The sequence below is a fragment of the Oncorhynchus kisutch genome, linkage group LG5 (assembly GCF_002021735.2).
Source record: "Oncorhynchus kisutch isolate 150728-3 linkage group LG5, Okis_V2, whole genome shotgun sequence".
NCBI classification, from domain to species: domain Eukaryota; kingdom Metazoa; phylum Chordata; class Actinopteri; order Salmoniformes; family Salmonidae; genus Oncorhynchus; species Oncorhynchus kisutch.
Genome location: NC_034178.2, coordinates 11,237,188 through 11,254,137, shown reverse-complemented (window position 1 = coordinate 11,254,137; position 16,950 = coordinate 11,237,188). Strand labels below are relative to the sequence as shown.

The following is a 16,950-nucleotide window of genomic DNA, read 5'->3' as shown; positions in this document are numbered from 1 at the left end:
ATAAAGGGAGAGATTCCATCCCGTGGGTGACAAAAGCTTATTTTTCTTTCTTTCAGGCTACAGATTGTAAAGATCTCGTTTAAATGTCGACAGTTTTTTATTCAGCTCAGAAGAGAATTGGTAAGTATGTCCTGGTTTCAACTGGGATTGCATCCCTACTATTGTGCGAGCTCAAATTCTCTCTCGTCATTATGAATAATACATAATACAAAATATACACAATGCACGTTGTGTGTGTACTAGGCTGGTCATATGAAACTAAATCTAAAATCATTTGATCCCAACTAGGGTGTCTAGTAGTGGAAGACACACAAAAACACCTGGTTGAAAAATGCAAGCCAAGGAGACCTTTAAAATCAATTGTACAGTACATGATATCTAGATGAATTGATGCGCTTATAATTCATGTATCCGAGTAGAGAAGTACTACAGAGCACACCATAGTGTCTGGCCTAGAAGATGCCATCTCATGGCCAGCTATGCAAGTCGAAGGGTGATTTCTTCCCCTGTATCTGTGTTCTTTTAGCTAGATCTGTGTGACATCAGTTGATCAAGTGTGATAATCCAATCAAATGTTATTGGTCATATACACATGGTTAGCAGATGTTATTGCGAGTGTAGCGAAATGCTTCTCGATCCGACAGTGCAGCAGTATCTAACAGCTAATATCTAACAATTCCACAACAAAACCTAATATCTAACAAATTCCACAACAAAAGCTAATACACACAATCTAGTAACGGAATGGGATGAGAATATATAAGTATAAAATATATGGATGAGCAGTGACAGAACGGCTAAGATGTAATAGAGAGTAAAGAATAGATAGTGTAGGATAGAGTATACAGTATATACATATGAGATGAGCAATGCAAGATATGTAAACATTCTTAGTGGCATTATTAAAGTGACTAGTGATCATGTTGATCTTGTGTGATAATCACACACACCTACTGTACCATGCTTCATGCTGTACTGTACGCCTAAGTGTGCTGAGCCCACCACTAACCTCGCTCTCTCCCTCTCTCTCTCTTTCCCTCTCTTTGTCTCCCTCCCTCCCTCCCTCCCTCTCTCTCCAGAATGAGAGCCGTGAGGCGCTGTTAGCCTTTAACATGGTGAACTACCGAGCCTGTAAGAACCTATGGAAGGACTGTGTAGAGCACCACACCTTCTTCAGACTGGACCGACCCTTACCACCACAGAAGAACTTCTTTGCACATGTCTTCCAACTGGGCTCCAAGTACCGCTACTGGTGAGTGGGCCTGGGGAATGTTTGACTGTATCCCAAATGGCACCCTATTCCTTATATATTGCGCTACTTTAGACCAGGCCCTGGTCAAACGGAGTGTACTATGTAGGGAATATGGTGCCATTTTGAAGTGCATAGTCTCTGTTGACGTTAGCCTTTAGCAGATTTGGTCCTTGGAGCTGAGGTTGCATATTAAAAAGTGTTTTGAATGAGAGTCAGTGATCAAGTTGGGATCCCAGCAGGCAGAATTGGCTAATGATGCCGTTTCAGCCAGCTTTTCCCGCTAAGATTATGTTTGTTTGTCAATGTTTACATGAGTCTTGTCAATGATAGTGTGTAACTGTATATAGCTGCAGTCTAAAGGTGTCTAAACCTCACCAGAGAAAACAGTATCTCTTAGAAAAAAGGGTTCTGCGGTTGTCCCCATAGGAGAACCCTTTTTGGTTCCAGGTAGAACCCTTTTTGGTTCCAGGTAGAACGCTTTTTGGTTCCATGTAGAACCCTCTGGGGAAAGGGTTCTACATGAAACCCCAAAATGTTCTACCTGGAACCAAAAGGGGTTCTTCAAAGGGTTATCCTATGGGGACAGCCGAAGAACCCTTTTTGATTCTAGATAGCAACTTTTCTTCTAAGAGTGTAGGCTACACATGACCTAATCCTTTCAATTTCTCCTGACTCACTCCGTTCAGATCCAGTCCTTCCTAATTTGTGTTGCCCTCAGGATAACACCATCATCATTTTGCTGAAGCATATTTACATTTTTGTACCAATCACGACGGTGCCATTTGACCCATTGTGCCGCGTATCACAGAAATCGTGTGGGCTGGTTTGCATAACACAGGAATATGTTTACTGTGCCGCCTACAACTGCCAGTAGAGACTCAAAGCACCAGTCCTCTCAGCTTTGCCAAGGCCTTGTCATGCCGTGTGAGTGACTGACTAATAGTGTGACAGAGTGAAAAGAGCTGTGGTTTCACACACTGGGGTGTGTCAATATTAATACTTCCTGCTGGCTCACAACACATTAAAATGTCTAAATGGTAAGAGGTGCAACACTGGTTTGGTCCCCTCTTCCTCCAGGATATGACAGTGTGAGGGGCAGAGGTTGGTGCATGACTGTTTTCCGTTAAATGTTAAAAATATCATGTTTCTGTGTTATATGCAGTGGTAGGACAGAGGTGCAATCTGTCCAGTACGGCAAGGAGAAGGGCATCAAGGACAGGGTGTTCGCCAGGTAAGACACTTTCTGAAGCCCAAATGAAGTGACACTGGTGCTTACTGATAACTAAGAGAATCAGAAATGTGAGAACACGAAGAGACAGGGATGGAGGAATCTTGCACTGAATAATGAGCAAAAGTCTAGTGAGTTGTAAACCGTTTTCATCCTGCTAAATTGAAATCTGGTGAACGTTTTACTTGCTGCAATCCAATCTAACAATGACAATGACCTCCATATCATCTACCAATCAGGTCTCCCAGTAAGCCCTTGGTGCGGCGGCTGATGGATGGAGGGATGGACTGGGAGTCAGTCAGCCGGAACTCCAGAGCCTCTCTGTCTGACGACCGCCTGGAGACCCAGAGCCTGCCCACACGCTCCCCACCAGGCACCCCCAACCAGTGAGTAGCCCTAACCCGTAGTGTAAGCAAACAGTACATTCCTTAGTTTCAAATCCATGAGCGGGACTGAACAAGTGCACACTTCGGGGAGACGGAGGGGGAAGGAAATTGGGCTAATCTACAGTTGAGGAGGAGCGATGTCAAGTAACTCTAAATAACCTTGGATGACAGTACACTCGGGTACCTTACATCTCCCTCCTCCTTTTGTCTCAGCAGGAACTCCGAGTTTGCACAAGAGCGCCTGCGGCCGTCCTCCGTGGGACACCTGCTGGACCATGTGAACTACCACGACCATGCCTCGCCCTGCCAAACCTTTACCAATCACAAGTCAGCCTCCTCAACCCAGGCCAACTCCATCAGCCTAGATTCTACCCCGTAAGTCGGTCTGCCACACACGCCCACGGACGCACAGCCCTGAGTCATTTCAAACCAAAAGAACAGAAAAAAAGAAGAATCCTGCACACTGCTCTTGATAGTATCACTGCTCTTGATAGTATCACTGCTCTTGATAGTATCACTGCTCTTGATAGTATCACTGCTCTTTAATAAGCTTTACATATCGATCCTCAAGGCCGATGTCATGCACCTGCAACAAAGATAGCTCAGATGTGCCTTCAGAGTGCCTTTTTGAATTTTCAAACCAAAAGACCGGGCCATGAGCATCTCTTTCATCGAGACTTGATTGGGTTGAAGCACGCACGCACGCACACACACACACACACACACACACACACACACACACACACACACACACACACACACACACACACACACACACACACACACACACACACACACACACACACACACACACACACACACACACACACACACACACACACACCGCCCTCTAATTCCGATGTCTTTACAAACCGTTTGTTTTTATTATGTAAATACCCCGGGGCTGTAGCACCAAGCTCTGCTTGCCTGAAGACTACAAAATAGGCCTCTTTCATGGCTGTCATTTAAGCGTCCATAATGAGGTTGGAGCTCGGCAGGCTGGCCGAAGCCAAGGAGCTGCAGCAGGTAGTTCGGGGCTGCAGGCTCATCACAATGGTGAATGCTTGTTATGTTACTAACACAGATAGTGTGGGCTGAACCATTGCAAATCTTCTCATAACATCAAGGAAATGTGCCATTACCCTGTTTCTCTTTCACTCTTGTAAAGTGAAGGATGGTGACACAGACAGTATTCTATGCATGTGAATTTGAGAAAGAACAGAATTCTTTGAAGTGGTTTGGTGCGTTTGTTTCGACTTGGATAGTTTTTTTCTTCTCTCTCTCTCTCTCTCTCTCTCACCTCTCTCTCTCTCTTTCCCTCTTTCTATGGATAGGCACTTCTTCAGTCTAACTGTGCATATTGTTTTTGACCTCATCGCTCTCTGTAGTCCCTCTGTGTATCTCCGTGTAAACTCCTTTTTGAGGGGTCCATAGGGCTCAACGCTGTTTGTTTTGGTGAGCGCTGCCCCAGCCAGTTAACCTCCACCAGGGTCTGCTCAGGGCTGCTCTGAGGCAAACAGCAGGCTAAACAACATGGATGTTCTCTGACTGGGGGAAGTACATGAACAGTACATGAACACATCGAGCTGAGGGTAATATGCTGGTAGGACACACAGCGCCTCTCCCAAGGGACTCGTAAGCTGCTCTAGTCCACAGGTTGAGGCTATAGCACTGAGCAATGATAGGAGACAGGGGGGTAGAGTTCCTATGAACTGAGAAAGCCCTCTGCTCTGACTGAGCCCTGTAATGATTCAGTGGACACAGAAGATGATCATTGCCTTCTGAGAAATGGAGTCACGTGAAAGGAACATATTCCATTGAGAGGTTAAGCTCTGGAACATCACAGCTTCCACTGTGTAGTTAATGTTGAGTCTGAGTGTGTTTCCAGGTTCATATATAACCCTCAGAAAGGGGAAAGAACACGCAATAACACGCTTCATTTCTGTATTTATTGACTTGTTCTCAATAAAGCCAGCACCGGGGTTGATGTTTGGATATATACTGTATTCGTATTTTGCCGCAAGGACTCATTTGGATTTGCCTGTGTCCAGGTCACCAGACTCGACCATCGATGGCCTGCCGCCCGCTCTGCCCCCTAAGCAGACCAGGAGGCCTCTGTCCAGCCAATCCCACTCTCAGCAGGAGTTGGACAACCACATCAATGAGCTATATGACACGCCTCTGTCAGAAGACAAGACTATGGTAGGAAAGAGACCTACGTGCACACAGGCGCACACTCACGCACACACACTGTGATTTCGTTTTACTTAAACGTTGTTTTGTCCTCTATGTTTCTTCTTCTCCCTCTCACAGCCCAATGGAGTGCTTCCTCATGACAATCTGGTGTTTATTAAAATGTGCCCCGACGAACAAGGACGATTTGGATTCAATGTGAAGGGTGGGCTGGACCAGAAGATGCCTGTGATCGTGTCCCGAGTGGCCCCGGGAACAGCGGTACGTGTCCTACTACCTGGGCCACCGTCACTGTCAAACCCCTGAACTTCTCAAATGACCTTCACAGGTAATGAATCATGAAAAAAATACAACACTGTTCTCTTCTATTCTGTTTTAATGCCCTCCCCAGGCTGACCTGTGTGTTCCCCGGCTGAACGAGGGAGACCAGGTGGTGCTGATCAACGGTCAGGACATCTCAGAGCACACCCACGACCAGGTGGTCATGTTCATCAAGGCCAGCTGTGAGGAGAGCGACTCAGGAGAGCTGAACCTGCTGGTCAGACCCAACGGTGAGGAGAGAACAGAGCAGGCCTCTTAACAGGCCTTGTGGTCCTTTACGTTCATTTATGATCTTTTGCGGTCCGCTGTAGCTCAGTTGGTAGAGCATGGCAATGCCAGGGTAGTGGGTTTGATTCCCGGGACCACCCATACATAAAAAGTCACTTTGGATAAAATCTTCTGCTAAATGGCTTGCTTAATTATTCAATTTTTTTACAGCAGGGTTTGTAAAACCATAGCTTGCCTGTCCCCGAGATAAGAGGGAGTGAGGGACCATAGTGGACCCCTGGAAGAGTAGCTGCTGCTTTTGCAACAGCTAATGGGGATCCTAATAAAATACCAAATAGCTTGCCGGTCCCTGAAACAAGAGGGAGTAAGGGACCATAGCTTGCCTATCCTATATCGGGTCAATACACATCCACTATACTATGGGCATTGGTTTGATTAAATTTGGAGTCCTTTGCGGTGAAACTGCCACGTCCGTTTGGGATATTACAACAACAAAGACATTACTTCAAATGACAAACACTGTTTTATTCCCTCGGACATCGTTACACGCGCGATAGGAGTATGTACTACGATATATATATTTTTTATTACGTTTCTTCTCCTTTTCAAAACCAAAACAATAACAAGTGTGCCTGAGGCAGCCAGTGGCACTGAGCCTAATGCGGATCTCAGCTTCTAAGTCAAACCATCAGTCTGACAGTGTATTCATTTGGGATGGACGTTTTTAATGTGGCTCCTGCCTTTCTGCCGTTCCCTTTTCTTTGTTTTGCTGTTGTTGTTGCTTCGTTTTTTCTGACTTCCTGTCACCGGCATTGGATGTGCAATGTTCAATCACGCTGTCATCCTTCCTGTCGTTCCTCCAGCCATGTATGACCTGGTGGAGGAGGAGAAGCTGGAGGATGGAGATACAGAGTCTAACTACCAGTACTCCCCAGAGAGGGCGCCCCAGGACCCGCCCCAGGACCAGCCCCAGGACCAGCCAGACCACCACCCATCCTGCTGGAGAGACTCCATACTACAGCTGAAAGAAGGCTTGAGCACTGGGGCCGTACAGCAACAGTTTGATGTTAGTCCACATATACTACAAAATATAGTTTACAGTGGGGCAAAAAAGTATTTAGTCAGCCACCAATTGTGCAAGTTCTCCCACTTAAGAAGATGAGAGAGGCCTGTAATTTTCATCATAGGTACACTTCAACTATGACAGACAAAATGAGGAGAAAAAAAATCCAGAAAATCACATTGTAGGATTTTTAATGAATTTATTTGCAAATTATGGTGGAAAATAAGTATTTGGTCAATAACAAAAGTTTATCTCAATACTTTGTTGTATACCCTTTGTTGGCAATGACAGAGGTCAAACGTTTTCTGTAAGTCTTCACAAGGTTTTCACACACTGTTGCTGGTATTTTGGCCCATTCCTCCATGCAGATCTCCTCTAGAGCAGTGATGTTTTGGGGCTGTTGCTGGGCATCACAGACTTTCAACTCCCTCCAAAGATTTTCTATGGGGTTGAGATCTGGAGACTGGCTAGGCCACTCCAGGACCTTGAAATGCTTCTTACGAAGCCACTCCTTCGTTGCCCGGGCGGTGTGTTTGGGATCATTGTCAATCTGAAAGACCCAGCCACGTTTCATCTTCAATGCCCTCGCTGATGGAAGGACGTTTTCACTCAAAATCTCACGATACATGGCCCCATTCATTCTTTCCTTTACACGGATCAGTCGTCCTGGTCCCTTTGCAGAAAAACAGCCCCAAAGCATGACGTTTCCACCCCCATGCTTCACAGTAGGTATGGTGTTCTTTGGATGCAACTCAGCATTCTTTGTCCTCCAAACACGACGAGTTGAGTTTTTACCAGAAAGTTCTATTTTGGTTTCATCTGACCATATGACATTCTCCCAATCTTCTTCTGGATCATCCAAATGCTCTCTAGCAAACTTCCGACAGGCCTGGACATGTACTGGCTTAAGCAGGGGGACACGTCTGGCACTGCAGGATTTGAGTCCACATAGTGTGTTACTGATGGTAGGCTTTGTTACTTTGGTCCCAGCTCTCTGCAGGTCATTCACTAGGTCCCCCCGTGTGGTTCTGGGATTTTTGCTCACCGTTCTTGTGATCATTTTGACCCTACGGGGTGAGATCTTGCGTGGAGCCCCAGATCGAGGGAGATTATCAGTGGTCTTGTATGTCTTCCATTTCCTAATAATTGCTCCCACAGTTGATTTCTTCAAACCAAGCTGCTTACCTATTGCAGACCAGCCTGGTGCAGGTCTACAATTTTCTTTCTGGTGTCCTTTGACAGCTCTTTGGTCTTGGCCATTGTGGAGTTTGGAGTGTGACTGTTTGAGGTTGTGGACAGGTGTCTTTTATACTGATAACAAGTTCAAACAGGTGCCATTAATACAGGTAACGAGTGGAGGACAGAGGAGCCACTTACAGGTCTGTGAGAGCCAGAAATCTTGCTTGTTTGTAGGTGACCAAATACTTATTTTCCACCATTATTTGCAAATAAATTCATTAAAAATCCTAAAATGTGATTTTCTGGATTTTGTTTTCTCATTTTGTCTGTCATAGTTGAAGTGTACCTATGATGAAAATTACAGGCCTCTCTCATCTTTTAAGTGGGAGAACTTGCACAATTGGTGGCTGACTAAATACTTTTTTGCCCCACTGTATGTTTAGCTGGAGGGCCTGAGTTCTTGGAAGGTTGACGTTTATTGGAATGAATCTTGTCCTGGAGGCAGAGCTGAGTGATTTCTGGTAGATGGGCCAGTTACAGTCAAAATTGGCTATATTGTACAAATGTATGAAAACAAAAAATTATTTTTTGGTCTTAATGTAAGGTTAGGGTTAGGCATAAGGTTAGCAGTGTGGTATTATTAAGATTTTTTTGTGGTTAATAAAAACAATTTGTGTGTGTGTGGTTATTAAAGAGTTAGGTTTAAAATCAGATTTTATGACTTTGTCCCTATGCCAGCTGGTGACTTCCCTGCAGAGCTGCCTCCAATACATGAGTCATCCCAATAAGAGATTTAATTGATGAGGGTTGCAGGTAGCCTAGTGGTTAGAGCGACAAAGTGAAAAATCTGTCGATGTGCCAATGAGCAAGGCACTTAACCGTTGACAATGGCTGACCCTGGTCGTAACCTCACTCTCCGAGAGGTGTCTCAGAGGGAGTTGGGTTATGCAAGAAAACACATGAAATAGGACCAATATAAGACGCCACCAAATGATATTACAATTCAATTCCAACCTGCGAGTACTGGGTCCATACAGGCACGGTTTGATCAAAAGATTTGTATAACTATTTGCATAATTCCATTGGGGAACGCCTACTCTGTGAAGTGCTCGTGTGCAATAACTACATTGTATCTGCAATAACTATATGCTTGTTGTTCACATGGGCCAAGTAACTAGCATTGCCTCTGTTGCCCCTGTGTCTCTGAACTGCTCCCAGTCCACTTTGATGTTATCAAATGCAGTTGGTTATTCATCGCTTCCACCAGTTCACATTGCACATGGCTAAGACCGATCACATAGCATGTAAGTCATTTACCAGAAAGAGAGACGGGCGAGAGTGAAATAGAGAGATGAAAGGAAATATTGAATGTCTATTGCTTCCTGTTATTGCTCCACACTGCCTCAAATGTTTCCTGTTTGTGTTCCACTGATAGGTTATCAGTGAGAATTGTGGTTTAGGTGTAACCTAGAAACCAAGCTCATGTCACGGCCCGGTCTGAACTTCAGTTAACTTGGGACAAATGTTAACCATTGTTTTTTGTTGTTGTGATGTTTCTCAGCAACTCTACCGGAAAAGGCCTGGATTGACAATGTCATGTGCCAAATTACCGCAGAACATTTCCAAAAATCGATATCGAGACATTTCACCGTGTGAGTATACTGAACCCTCAGAACTGACCTCTTCTGTCACATATGCTGTACTTCCTCATACAGTGACGTAAGTAAATGCCCTCTGTCTCAACTGCCACCGCTTTCTTCTCTCATCCTCTCTCTCTTCCTGTATCTGCCGTCTCACAGATGACGCCACCAGGGTTATTCTGAAGGGCAAGGACGGGGACTATATCAATGCAAATTACATCAATGTGAGGGCCTTCTCCCTTCTTCTTTTCTTGATACTCAACACTCTTTGATGCATACGCCACAATCTTTGATTTTATTACCAAGACCGGACACCTTCCTTCGACTAGGTAATGAATATCACAGAGACAAAAACAACCCCTGGAAAGAGATGAGACTTTTCTTGATAGATACTCAACACTTCTTAAAGTGTGTGTACGTAGACTGAAACATGGATTATGCTTACATATATACATTTGCCAATATGCAGCTGTACGTATGTGTATATTTGCCAACCCATGCCATTCTCCTGGCCCATAGATGGTGATCCCAGCGGCCAGTGCTGTAAACCGCTACATCGCGTGCCAGGGCCCGCTGCCCGCCACCTGTTCTGACTTCTGGAGGATGACTTGGGAACAGGGCTCCAACATGGTGGTCATGCTCACCACGCAGGTGGAGAGAGGACGGGTATGTCACATCCCCAACCAGGGTTCGCTCTCTCCATTTCAGCCCCTTCCCAATGCTTGTGGTCTTGTTTTGGAATTTCTTGTGGTGAAAATTGAAGACGTTTCCAATCCCCACAAAGAAAATAGACAAAATATTCCTCCTCTTATCTCCAGTGATCCTTTTGTTTCGTTCCAAGGTGAAGTGTCATCAGTATTGGCCGAACCCTGGTGCCATTGCTACCCATGGGGACTTCCAGGTGTCCTGTGTGACAGAAGAAGAGCAATCAGCATTCCTGGTCAGAGAGATAACTCTCACACACCTGGAGGTAAGGACCATTTCTTGTATCATCTCTCGTGGACAGACTACGTAAACATCGAGCATCTGACCAAAATGACTTGAGATTTTATTTCTGGGTTAACCGAGATTACTTCTTGCACTTAGCGAAAACTGTATGAAAAAAAAGTATAAAAACATCCAAATACATTTGATGGATTTTATTCAGAGTGAGGAGAGCAGGTCGCTGACTCAGATCCAGTACGTGGCCTGGCCTGACCACGGTGTACCAGACGACTACACTGACTTCCTGGACTTTGTCAGTCTGATCCACAGAAAGAGGGAGGGCAAGGAGGAGCCGGTCATAGTACACTGCAGGTAAGGTTCTTACACAAATACTGCATAAACTAACGAGTAAGCTCTTATCCCCTCAACTAACATCTGTAAGCCATCTCGCTGTTGGTACAGCTTTGAAGTAGGTCTAAGGAATTTTACACAACATCTTTGAAAAATATAAGCCTTTGTACATCTGCCTCACAACTTGGCTTTTTCTTCGAATCAGACGTTAAGACACTTTGCACGTTGTTGTAGCAACAGGGATTGATTGTAGTGTAAGTGGCGGGAACGAGGATTTGAATCCTCTTCTGTCATTGCTGCCATCTTCAGCCTCATCTCACTCACCTCGTCCTCTGTGTCTCTGTGCAGCGCCGGGATTGGTCGGACGGGGGTGCTCATCACCATGGAAACAGCCATGTGTTTGATTGAGTGCAATCAGCCCGTGTATCCGTTGGATATCGTGAGGACAATGAGAGACCAGAGGGCCATGATGATCCAGACTCCGGTAATCTGATCTGTGATGCATAGAAATGAGACTAAGAGAAGAGCAGAGGCTCTATCCTCAATACGGGTTGGTTGTTTAGCAACAAAGCCGACACGTGCGCAACTATGGGGCAAAACAGACGGGGTTGACTTAGACCAGGGGTCTCCAACCTTTTCGAGCATAAGAGCTACTTAAAAAGAAATTAGCATGTCGCAAGCTGCTAATTTGTTATTTTATAGCTTTCAAATCGGCCCATTCTTCTCTACACAGCAACTCTTCCCCGGGTCCTTGGTGTACAAGATATGTATTTTCTGCCAATATACCTGGTAAAATAATGGTTAATAAACGATTCTAAGGGGGCCCAAATTGGAAAAAAAATCTTCCGTTTTAAACTTGCAGCATTACAATTACTCATAGACAAACCATGGAAATTGATGTTCTAAGTCCATGTCAGTGCCTAAATCACATCCGAAGCCCAAAAAAATACTAACAAATTGGGATTTGTGTGTAATTCTAGTGCATCTATCAACAGAGGAATGTGCCTAAGCTATGTTTCTGCTGCTAGGATGAATCTAGTTACTCTACTCTATGCTGTCGTCAGTACTGTTCACTCCCATTTAACCTCGGTCTCTTTGCTCTGTTTGCTTCCAGAGCCAGTACAGGTTTGTCTGTGAGGCGATCCTCAAGGTGTACGAGGAGGAGCAGGTCAAACCCCTGACAGCCACAGAGCCCCTGACACCCGAAGAGTCTCTGACGCCCACAAAGCCCCTGACACCCGTAGAGTCTCTGACGCCCACAAAGCCCCTGACACCCAAAGAGTCTCTGACGCCCACAAAGCCCCTGACACCCGAAGAGTCTCTGACGCCCACAAAGCCCCTGACACCCGAAGAGTCTCTGACGCCCACAAAGCCCCTGACACCCGAAGAGTCTCTGACGCCCACAAAGCCCCTGATACCCGTAGAGTCTCTGATGCCCACAAAGCCCCTGATACCCGTAGAGTCTCTGACGCCCACAAAGCCCCTGATACCCGTAGAGTCTCTGACGCCCACAAAGCCCCTGATACCCGTAGAGTCTCTGATGCCTACAAAGCCCCTGATACCCGTAGAGTCTCTGACGCCTACAAAGCCCCTGATACCCGTAGAGTCTCTGACGCCTACAAAGCCCCTGATACCCGTAGAGTCTCTGACGCCTACAAAGCCCCTGATACCCGTAGAGTCTCTGACGCCTACAAAGCCCCTGACACCCATAGAGTCTCTGACGCCTACAAAGCCCCTGATACCCGTAGAGTCTCTGACGCCTACAAAGCCCCTGATACCCGTAGAGTCTCTGACGCCTACAAAGCCCCTGATACCCGTAGAGTCTCTGACGCCTACAAAGCCCCTGACACCCGTAGAGTCTCTGACACCTACAAAGCCCCTGATACCCGTAGAGTCTCTGACGCCTACAAAGCCCCTGATACCCGTAGAGTCTCTGACGCCTACAAAGCCCCTGATACCCGTAGAGTCTCTGACGCCCACAAAGCCCCTGATACCAATAGAGTCTCTGAAGCCTACAAAGCCCCTGATACCCGTAGAGTCTCTGGCGCCCACAAAGCCCCTGATACCAATAGAGTCGCTGAAGCCTACAAAGCCCCTGATACCCGTAGAGTCTCTGACGCCTGCAAAGCCCCTGACACCCGTAGAGTCTCTGACGCCCGCAAAGCCCCTGATACCCGTAGAGTCTCTGACGCCCATAAAGCCCCTGACACCTGTAGAGTCTTTGACACCCGCAAAGCCCCTGATACCCGTAGAGTCTCTGACGCCCACAAAGCCCCTGACACCCATAGAGTCTCTGACGCCTACAAAGCCCTTGACAACCTTAGAGCTCCTGACACCCACAGAGCCAGAGGTAGAGACAGAGAGAATCGGCTTTATCCCTCCTGGGACTGACTGACTGACACAGGGCTGCATGGGCCTAAGCACCACCCTCTTCTTCCACAGCCTGTCTATCTGTCTGTCTAGAGTCTGTCTGTCTAGAGCCTGTCTGTCTGACTCCCTCAGTCACAATAGTTTCTTCCCACATCCGCCACCTTGAGTCTGGCAAGAGAGACTACACAAGCATGGAGACGACTACCGACAACCACTCGAACTGCCTGGGAGGGGAAACAAAGCACTGTTGCACTTTACGACGACAAAACGCCATACTTTGGAGAATTAACGGAAGAAGAAAAGAAGAAAAAAAGAAACAAAGTTACGATGATCAACTGGAATTTGGGATAGTAGCAAGTGTCCAGGATCAAGAGCGAAGTGAGAAACAGAACAGTAGCTGGGGTTGGATAATATTGCTGCAGTGCCAATACTTTCAGACAAACCTTCATAATGAACACGACAACTCAATGGAAAATGGACTGACGTTTGTTTTCAACCCATCAGTGCATCATCCCCAAGTGTCTTATCAGTGGTTTCTTCAGACTAGTCTTTCTGGCTTTGATTACTCCGTAGACTTAAAGAGTCCATTTTCTTTTTTGAAATCGAAAAACTATTCATCGTCAACTGAAGATCCGTTCCGAAAGTGGGTTGACCCTCTATGTAAGGTCCTGGTAAAGCGCTCTGACTTCTACCCTATGGCACTACTCATCTTATCATCTCATTTCTCGTATTGAGACTGTAGGTTGTCGGATGGGTACTTTTGGGCTTTTATGTGTGTCTACAGATTGGAATCATCTCCAGGGAAGGTGTTTCCCAAACCAAGGTCAAAGGCGGGGGAAGGTTAAGAGCGGTGGAGGCTGCAGAGGGGAGGACGGCTCATAATCATGGCTGGAGTGCAGTCGTTGGCATGGCATCGGCCACATGGAAAACCACGTGTTTGATACCAACCCATTGACTCTATTCCAGCCATTGTTATGAGCCGTCCTCCACTCAGCAGCCTCCACTGGTTAGGAGAGGCCTCCCTCCTCCTTTACCATAATCTCATTAGCTGATTACCTGCCATTGAGCTCGGCACTATGTGGTGGTGTTGGTGTTGTTGTTGTTATTTTTGAGGCAGCTATTCAACTTTGATTCAGATGGCTCAACATGTGACGGTACATCGGTCTCTCGAAGATGCTATACCACTAGCCCAAAACGGGCAGTATTTTAATGCAGGTTTTGTTATTGCTAGTAACATAGAATGACCTTGCCATGCAGGATTGGGTTGGTACAGTCCATAGGTGGTTTATCAAGTGTCATTGCATCAGATTTTGAAATTGAATATGAGGTATTCAGAGCTCTCTGATTAAGAGCATCGGGGTATTTGGTACCATGGTACTGTACATCAGGATTTTAGACAGTTGGTGTACATTACATTCAGATGGTACATACATTACATAAAATGACTGAGCTTTCAGGACCAATAGGTTTTTAGCCTTGTGAGTAAAACAAAAAGTTTTCAAATTGTGTTGAAAAGCTATAAGGCTCAAGCTATAGATTTGCTTCTGATATTTTTTTTATTAGAGACCTCTTTTGCTTCTTGGGGATGGTCAGCACTTTTCAGCTGAACTTGTAGCATATTTGCTGCTATGTATGATTAGACCCCACCCCCCACCCCCCCCAAAAAAAATGTTGGAATTGTATTTAGCATTTTCTTAATATTTGTTGGATATAGACACCCCTATGGGAAATTTAAGCTATATGGTGTCATCTAGATTTGTGTAATGTAACTAGTATACATTGACTATGTTAATTTATAAGGTTTAATGAAATGAAATTAATGTGAGACCCAAGTTATTTTTATAAGAGAAGAAAAGTCCCAAACTTTTCCACTTGTGTAAAGTCCTGCTGGAATTAGAAAGGATTGTTATGGGAAAGCATTGCAATAGATGTATGCTGTGTAAAAGTCCTCTCCTTAAGTCCAGTGACAGTGGAAAGAGTTGGGACCGGCAACATGAAGCTCTGTACACTGACTAATAGACTAATCACCATTAATACTGTTCTTTTTTTATGACAATTGAAACCCACAAAGTGATTTTCTTCCCATGATTTCCAGTTGAATCGATAGATGCGATTGTGCTTTTGAAATCAGAAAGCTGGCTTGGTCAAACTTCATCTTGCTGATACTTCTGCAGTGGGTTTATGCGGTACTATTGCTGACCATGTTTACAGTGGTTCGTGAGTTGGTTTTGTGATTTGGAAAGGACGTGTATCTACTGAAAGTCGGCGTGTTTACAAAAAGCTGTTGTGCGACGGGGAACTTCGGCCCAATTAGATCACTCACCCACTGCGTCCCAAATGGCACCCTATTCCCTATACAAGTGCACCACTTTTGACCGGGCTTTAGCCAAAAGTAGTGCACTGAATAGGGAGCCATTTGAGACTCAGACGGTGTCTACCACTTCACCATGAAATAGACTGAGGCACTGGAATGTTATTTTACAAGGTTGTCCCCGTTAAGGTCAAACGCCTCTTTTTCAAGGGAGACCTGGGTGGTAATGTTGTTTGTTTTTGCACGATGCTTTTCGATCTTATCATCACTTAGTAATAGTACAACATTCTGCACAACTGTGATGTAAATATAAGCTTAAATCTGTGAACTAGTGAAATATATTTAAAGATGAAAATCAGGAGGATGTACAAATGTAATGTTTGTTGTGAAGCTGTACAGAAATTGAATGTATCGATCTCAAGCTTTTAGTTGTTCGAAAACGTACGGGATGTATAATTTGACTTTTGAGGGGAAATATTTTTCATACTACTGTACTTGTAAATGCAGGTAAATATCAGTCTGGGCTCTGCCTGGTCTGCGACCTGCTCTGTGTTTTTGTTGTAAATAGGAGCAATATCATGTCAGTAAGGTGCCAATGTTCTGTAAGTAAAGTCAAATTTCTGTTGTATTTTTTGGTTGACATGGTCCTTTCTTTCTATGCCTTGACTGTGAATATGTACACAGCAACAACAACAGACTCATTTGCCTTTCCACATTCACCATTCTAGATTCAACACCGCAGCAACAATCACCATAGAATCAACATCCATTGAAATCAGACTTCTGGCCATTCTATTTCTACTGTATACACAGTCTTTTCTATGACAGTATGTTTACAGTGACACTAATAACCAGGTCAGGATAGGGCAGTCAGCTGGTGACAGACAGGCCTAGTTGTCCATGTTCAGCAGAAGGAAACAAAAATAATTCTTACCTTTCTATCAAGACTCTCTGCCTCCACCTAGTGTTCAATTTCAGACTGCTGTGGCAGATTTTTTTATTTACCTTTATTTTACTAGGCAAGTCAGTTAAGAACAAATTCTTATTTTCAATGACGGCCTAGGAACAGTGGGTTAACTGCCTGTTTAGGGGCAGAACGTCGACCTTGTCAGCTCGGGGGTTTGAACTTGCAACCTTCCGGTTACTAGTCCAACACTCTAACCACTAGGCTACCCTGCCGCCCCAATCGAGGCAAATTACTCAACTAGGCTACAGCAAAGATGTTGTATTATATTCCTCTCTGACCGCAGGAGGACATGATATTGCAAAATCCTGACATCTACAGAGAGGCTATAGGTCTCACGAAGCTGTGGCGCGTCTCTTATTTTGTGTTTTTGTGACTGAATGACTTGAGCCAGTAGAGGGCTCTCTTGCCAAGCTAGAAGGGTCTTAAGAACTAGTTGAGGATTCTCAGGCCATAGGTGTTGTAGAGTGTAAGTGAGATAGGATGTACTTGGGGTCTGGGAAGAGGTTAGCCAGCCGTCAATGGGACATGCCATCTGCG

At 45.2% G+C, this 16,950-nt stretch overlaps 1 protein-coding gene across 2 annotated transcripts in view; it reads left to right on the top strand.

Moving 5' to 3' along the window:
• Nucleotides 1–16,074, top strand: part of LOC109890431 (tyrosine-protein phosphatase non-receptor type 4) — a 39,237-nt gene extending 23,163 nt beyond the window's left edge. The window contains exons 11-26 of one of the 2 annotated variants that reach the window (XM_031824462.1): nt 57–120; nt 1,080–1,252; nt 2,415–2,483; nt 2,720–2,866; nt 3,083–3,241; nt 4,918–5,068; nt 5,180–5,320; nt 5,451–5,610; nt 6,472–6,674; nt 9,412–9,502; nt 9,650–9,714; nt 10,010–10,156; nt 10,332–10,460; nt 10,638–10,786; nt 11,114–11,249; nt 11,880–16,074. In XM_031824462.1, the coding sequence (XP_031680322.1) occupies nt 57–120; nt 1,080–1,252; nt 2,415–2,483; nt 2,720–2,866; nt 3,083–3,241; nt 4,918–5,068; nt 5,180–5,320; nt 5,451–5,610; nt 6,472–6,674; nt 9,412–9,502; nt 9,650–9,714; nt 10,010–10,156; nt 10,332–10,460; nt 10,638–10,786; nt 11,114–11,249; nt 11,880–13,160 (3,265 nt within the window). In that variant the 3' untranslated portion in view covers nt 13,161–16,074. Of the gene's footprint in view, nt 1–56; nt 121–1,079; nt 1,253–2,414; nt 2,484–2,719; nt 2,867–3,079; nt 3,242–4,917; nt 5,069–5,179; nt 5,321–5,450; nt 5,611–6,471; nt 6,675–9,411; nt 9,503–9,649; nt 9,715–10,009; nt 10,157–10,331; nt 10,461–10,637; nt 10,787–11,113; nt 11,250–11,879 lie in introns of both variants that reach the window. The other variant, XM_031824461.1, reaches the window with a different exon arrangement.
• Nucleotides 16,075–16,950: the final 876 nt, after the last annotated feature.